Source organism: Eptatretus burgeri, chromosome 10, assembly GCF_056783735.1.
Source record: "Eptatretus burgeri isolate ZD-2024b chromosome 10, Ebu_testis_v1, whole genome shotgun sequence".
NCBI classification, from domain to species: domain Eukaryota; kingdom Metazoa; phylum Chordata; class Myxini; order Myxiniformes; family Myxinidae; genus Eptatretus; species Eptatretus burgeri.
In genome coordinates, this window is record NC_140970.1 from 99,225,204 (window position 1) to 99,231,657 (window position 6,454).

General features: G+C 45.2%; 1 protein-coding gene across 2 annotated transcripts in view; it reads left to right on the top strand.

Moving 5' to 3' along the window:
* Positions 1–237: 237 nt before the first annotated feature.
* Positions 238–6,454, top strand: part of LOC147019259 (uncharacterized) — a 45,961-nt gene continuing 39,744 nt past the window's right edge. Inside the window, exon 1 of one of the 2 annotated variants that reach the window (XM_085899592.1) lies at positions 238–540. In XM_085899592.1, the coding sequence (XP_085755718.1) occupies positions 351–540 (190 nt within the window). In that variant the 5' untranslated portion in view covers positions 238–350. The remainder of the gene's footprint in view (positions 541–6,454) is intronic. The other variant, XM_085899591.1, reaches the window with a different exon arrangement.

Below are 6,454 nucleotides of genomic sequence, written 5' to 3' on the forward strand. Positions count from 1 at the left end.
ATATATAATAATATAATGTGTGGTATTATTAGTCGACACTTCGTGCTGCACTTGTGCCACAAAACGGGAGAATACGGACAAACAACCACATGTTGGACACCGTTGCGCAGGTTTGATTTGCCGAATCGTTTTGTGCGGGTGAAGACACAAGCGCAAGGCTGATAAACACCACGTGATCGAAGGTAAAGCAGAAGCCCGTCCACGTCCATCACCTTATTATTATATTCACCGGTGGTGAAACATCGAACGCCAATGTCACAAGCGACCATCCAATTGGCCAATGGCGATGACGTCATCGCCGTATATACCGAAAGTTCTGGGGACCGCGCGGCCCGCTCGCTTCCTCCAACATGCTTCGTCCTCCTTCCCCATTTTCTCCCCGATGTTCTCTGCTCGAGCGAAGAACGACCTGGTTCTCTCCCTCGGCCGCCCTGGCCCGGGTCATCTCGGCCGATGTCATTGGGAGCGCTGGGAGGATCGTCCATCGAGCTCCTCATACAAACATCACTCGGAGCTGTCCGCGCCACGTTCAACGTACAGGTACAGGTGGGATGAGGGTGGGGGAAGGGGAGGGGGAGGGGAGTGCCTTTGTGGATTCAAGTTTGCAAATTGTAAGGACGAGGAAGATGTCATTGAGGCTGATTGGTAATTATGAAAGATCCAATTTAGGATTCAACAATGTAATTTCTAAATGTTCCTTGTCATGCTCGGTGACACTTTCTTTAGCACGGACTATGTCGACTCGATTATTATTATTTTTTTTAAATCGTGCAAGTTTCCCTGCCTGGTGTTCCCATCTGAGCACTTGACTCGTGATGGTGGAATCTCAAGTTCAAATCCCAATATACAGTCTCGTCTTGATTTCTCCATTAAGTCCCTGTCACACCTTGACGATTTAGCCAACGTATGCCTGACGTGTGCAAAATTGGGCTAAAACGCCGGAACACGTCGAATACATTATGGGTAAGTTTGTATACGTTAAGAGCACGCTGGCATACGTCGTAGTACGCCGAGCTACAAGACAAATTTTCCATGCTTGAAATTTTTCGACGTATGTCAGCGTACTACGACGTATGCCAGCGTACTACGACGTATGCCAGCGTACTACGACGTATGCCAGCGTACTACGACGTATGCCAGCGTATGACTCGCACGTTCCGTATATTCTGGCCATAAGTTGTCGGCACGTTACGCGATCATTGACAAATGTCGACACACGTTACTTGTAAGTTACTCATAAGTCGAAACACATTAAGGTGGGGAAAGTTAGCTAATGGTTAGCGTCAGTGTTCCAGACTCCCTGGTTTTTTTTTTTTTTAATTTTTTTTTCTTCGGTATGACGGTGATGTTGACACTTCGATTTCTAGTGCAGTTATAATATAATGTAATTAAAAGGCTGCCGCTCAACGATTTAAATCATAACCGTCATACCGAAGAAAAAAAAATCAGGGAGTCTGGAACGCTGACGCAAACCATTACCTTGACGTGTTTTGACTTATGAGTAACATGTGTCAACGATCGCGTAACGTGCCTACAACTTGTGCCAGCGTATGTGGAACGTGTGTCATATGTCGAGTACATCGAGACATTTTCAACATGCTGAAAATTTCTCGGCGTACGACGTATGCCAGCGTACTACAACGTATGCCAGTGTGCTCTTAACGTATACAAAACTTACCCATAACGTATTCGACGTGTGCCAGCTTGGTTCGGCAAATTTTTCATGCGTCGGCATACGCTGGCTAAATTGTCAAGGTGTGACAGCGGCTTCACACTTCAATGTCTAGTGCGGTTATGATTGTGATCGTCGGTGACACGCTGCCGCGCTATGCATAAGTTAGACTATCGTTGGGCATAGGTTGTGAACGCCGACAACACGCTCAGCATTCGTTGGTATAACTTATCTATATGTGATGAAAACGTTTTGTGTACGTTACTAATACGTTATGCATACGTCCAACACGTTATTATACGCCCGTAAATTAAAAAAAAACATCAATAGTTCAGCGTACGCCAGCGTTTTACATACATTTTGATACGTTGCCATACGCTGGCTGAAACGTCAAGGTGTGACAGCGGCTTTACATACTAACAACCAGTCTAACGTGTTCTGTTCCTGCAGTAATAATAATAATGATAATAATAATAATAATAATAACAGCTTCAATCACGTGGTTCCCATCTGAACTCCTGGCTTTCAATGCAGGTAAGCCAGGTGTAAATTGGATGCATCGATCCGAGAAGGGTTTCAACATGTGTGGATTCCCTGCAGATGCTGGAAGGAACAAATTTTGGGGGAAATAGTTATTCACCTGAAATACAATGAGACATCCATGGGGTTGTTGTTGTCCCAGGTCCCAGGGTTTGTGTGCCAGGTAAGTTGTTGTCCCATGTGTGTAAATTTATGAGTGGTTCTGTAATGGTGGTGGTAGTTGGCAGTTGGGTATAACTCAAACACAAATCCATCATGGAAATATCCATATATACACAACTGATGACGTATCGAGAACATCCTTTGGAATTGGTCGAAGTGTTGCAGTTAACGGTGGTTGAGAACATGTTGGTGTTCATGACCTGGTCAATGAGACATTTTAATAACTCGAACACAAATCTCCACCAGGCTGAACAGTTCACGGTTTATATCCCATTGATAGGCCGGATCTGGATTCGGACCCGAACTGAACCACAATTTCATCGATTCGTTCTTGTCCTCTCCCCAACTCGTCCAACAAGCTTCGTCCGAATCCGTGCACAACTCTGAGATATCTTGTTCACAGACGGACAAGGGTGAAAACGCAATGTCCGTCCACCTTTGGTGGTGGCAGGTAATGAAGGATCACCTGCATATGCATTGTTTTGGTACATGTGAAAGATTACATGCACATGCATGTTTTCATTGGCACTGTACTTGTGTTAAAACAAATGAAGACTTGGAGGAGGAGGAGGAGGAGGAGGAGGAGGAGAGAAAAAAAAATAACCCCTTCACTTATAACTCATCTTCATTTATTCCTTCTTTGTTCTTTATAAATTCCCTTCGATTGCAAAGAGTAACTTTCCCAGTCCGTATCTTCTCAAGGGGCTGGCAGGATGGCCCAGAAAAAGGTACACATGCTCGTCTCCACGCTGATGTTAAGCCGGGTGTCCTATCTGCTATCGCTCGTGGATGTTAAAGATCCCATGGTGTCCTTCGCCAAGAGAGGCGAGTTATCACCGGCGTCCTGGTCATATTCTTGCCCTGACCAACTGCTGGGAAGGCAATGGCAAACCACCCATCATCACTTGCCAAGCAGCCAAGGACCTGCCTTCAGACAGAGCACAATCAATCTCTTTCTCTTTTTCACTCTCAAATGTTATCTTTTCTAATTCTCTGCACTCTTGATGGTGTGCGCATCTCGCGTAGATGATGTGCCTCCATGTCTGTTTTGACTTTCCTTAAATTCTTCCAAATTTCTCCATTCTGTCACAACCGATGTGTTTCTTCTACTCACTCGCTCTGTAGACTCATTCATTGGTGTGAACCTTTACTCACGCATTACACGTCATTTTGCCACGGTTTCTGTGATATGTTTTAAATTTAAATCAATCCTGTCTGGTTGTTTAATTATTAATTAATATAATAAATGGGGGGGGGGGGGAAGCATTAATTAATTAATTAATATAATCTCCCTTTTGGTTGCAGAGAAAGACAGGTTGATTAGAAAACGGACGCGTAACGCTTCATGCACATTGTGTACGGGTTCGGTGTTCCACGCTCGATGGAAACAAAATGGCTTCTAATTGCACAAGGACTTGCTTTGCAAATCCCCAACTTTGCTCCGTGCCACGATGGACGTGTCGTTTTGATGCCAACCGGCGAGTGTTCAACATAATCTGGGTTCTGACGCACGATGCTCTTGAACATTGCACGATATTCCTTTCCTGCACAAGACCCTCACTTCTGCACTCTGACCTGACGCATCTCCTTTTAATAAACCCTCCCGATACTTCTCCATTAACATTACCAAAACCATGACCGCAACGATTGGCCAAGATCTATTATGATGCAAACTCTCTTCTCGTTCGTATTTCCTCCTTCTCGGATTTTTTTTTTTGTATGGACTTTGCGTGGTTCTTCATTTTTTTTTATGGTAGATCATAAAAAACTCTCAAAATTGCAACTTATGACCCATGGAAGAGCTTGTACATGTACAACAGTCGGTAAGATTGTGCTGTCCTTCTTGCATGAGGTACAGAAACAGGAGATGGTGGATGGGTATGGGGCGAGTGGGTATGTCGGCGGTTCAAGCCATGGAGTGGCGGGATTGTAGTTGGTTTGATGTGGACAGGGGTGGTTATCAGGCCATAGGGGTGTTTGTGAAATTCTAAGAAGGAAAAATGAGTCCAAGAGACCCCCCCCGCCCCCCCCCCAATGTTGTGTGACAATATAAGTTTGTGTTTCATGGACTATGGCGAGTATTTCTTCCAAAAACCTTTTGAACCTCAGGTTACAGTTTCATTTAGTGAGCAGTTCCTGTGACTGCTGGTTGCATCATTGCTGGTCGTGCGGCTGCCCCACTGATAGTGCCCCCTGCAATTTTAGAGCAAGAATTTGTAATTTGTTAAGGGTGCCGGTGATGGCTCGCCTACTCTTCGCGAAGGACACCGTGGGATCTTCAACGTCCACAAACTGATACTGGCAGATGGGATGCCCAGTTTAACGTCCATCCGAGGGGACTACATACACATTGATGCCTTGCCCTGCCTGTGAAACACCAGGATTGGACTTTTGTAGCTGGGTTGGGATTCAAACCCAGGCTAGATAGCTCAGAGGGGAGTATGTGTATCTCGAGGACCAAAGTCATCCTACTAGTCCTCGGGTTTAAGTCTTGTGCGAATGCTGAGGATAGGAAAACCAACAATTGCAAGTCAAACATGTTTCCCATGATGTGTATGTATATAAATAAATAAATAATTTTTTATATAAATATATAGTATCCTATATTTTAAAGGAATACAAATGTTTCAGCAAATGAATGTGGATTATCATGAGGCATGTATGTCATTAATGGAATCTTTCTCTTTTTATTATTATTATTATTATTTTTTTTGAAGGGCTTCAATTTCTCAAGATGGCTAATTTTACCGATGATTGCTGTGCTTGTTGACAGGCGTGGCACATGGTTGTGCATGCCCAATAAATCCAATACACCATGCAGGCTTTGCGTATCGGGCGGGACTTTGTGTTCAGGTCCTCTGCGGTTGTCCTCTCCGAACTTCCCGCTGACGCGCGACGTGTCGAGCATTGGCGGTGCGGTTCCTGGTGCTCTGGGTCTGTGCTGACTTTCAAAATCCCACCCTGCTCGTCTTGAAACGTGGACCAAGGAGTCTAACACGTGCGCGAGTCAACGGGCTCGAACAAAACACAAGATGGCTAATTTGACTTGGGATCACTGTGCTTGTTAACGGGCACATGCTCAATAGACCCAATACACCATCCATTCATTCTTAAGGCTGGGGTGCTCCAAGGCAGTGTTCTGGCTCTGGTCTTATTCCTGATCTTCATCAATGATCTCTCCCACTCTCTGGAAAATCCCCTTTATATCTATTTGCTGATGATTCTACTCTCTCCCATGACATCGGTCATCCTTCAAGGAGGCAGAACGCAGCCTCTTCCCTTTCTTCTGACCTTGACAAAATCACAAGATGGTCTAACACTTGGAATATATCTTTCAATCCTGATTTTATCTCTCTCTCTCTCTCTCTCTCTCTCTCTCTCTCTCTCTCTCTCTCTCTCTCTCTCTCTCTCTCTCTCTATCTCTCTCTATCTCTCTCTATCTCTCTCTATCTCTCTCTATCTCTCTCTATCTACCTCTATCTCCCTCTATCTCCCTCTATCTACCTCTATCTCTCTCTATCTACCTCTCTACCTCTCTACCTCTCTACCTCTCTACCTCTCTACCTCTCTACCTCTCTACCTCTCTACCTCTCTACCTCTCTACCTCTCTACCTCTCTACCTCTCTACCTCTCTACCTCTCTACCTCTCTACCTCTCTACCTCTCTACCTCTCTACCTCTCTACCTCTCTACCTCTCTACCTCTCTACCTCTCTACCTCTCTACCTCTCTACCTCTCTACCTCTCTACCTCTCTACCTCTCTACCTCTCTACCTCTCTACCTCTCTACCTCTCTACCTCTCTACCTCTCTACCTCTCTACCTCTCTACCTCTCTACCTCTCTACCTCTCTACCTCTCTACCTCTCTACCTCTCTACCTCTCTACCTCTCTACCTCTCTACCTCTCTACCTCTCTACCTCTCTACCTCTCTACCTCTCTACCTCTCTCCCCCTCTACCTCTCTACCTCTCTACCTCTCTACCTCTCTACCTCTCTACCTCTCTACCTCTCTACCTCTCTACCTCTCTACCTCTCTACCTCTCTACCTCTCTACCTCTCTACCTCTCTACCTCTCTACCTCT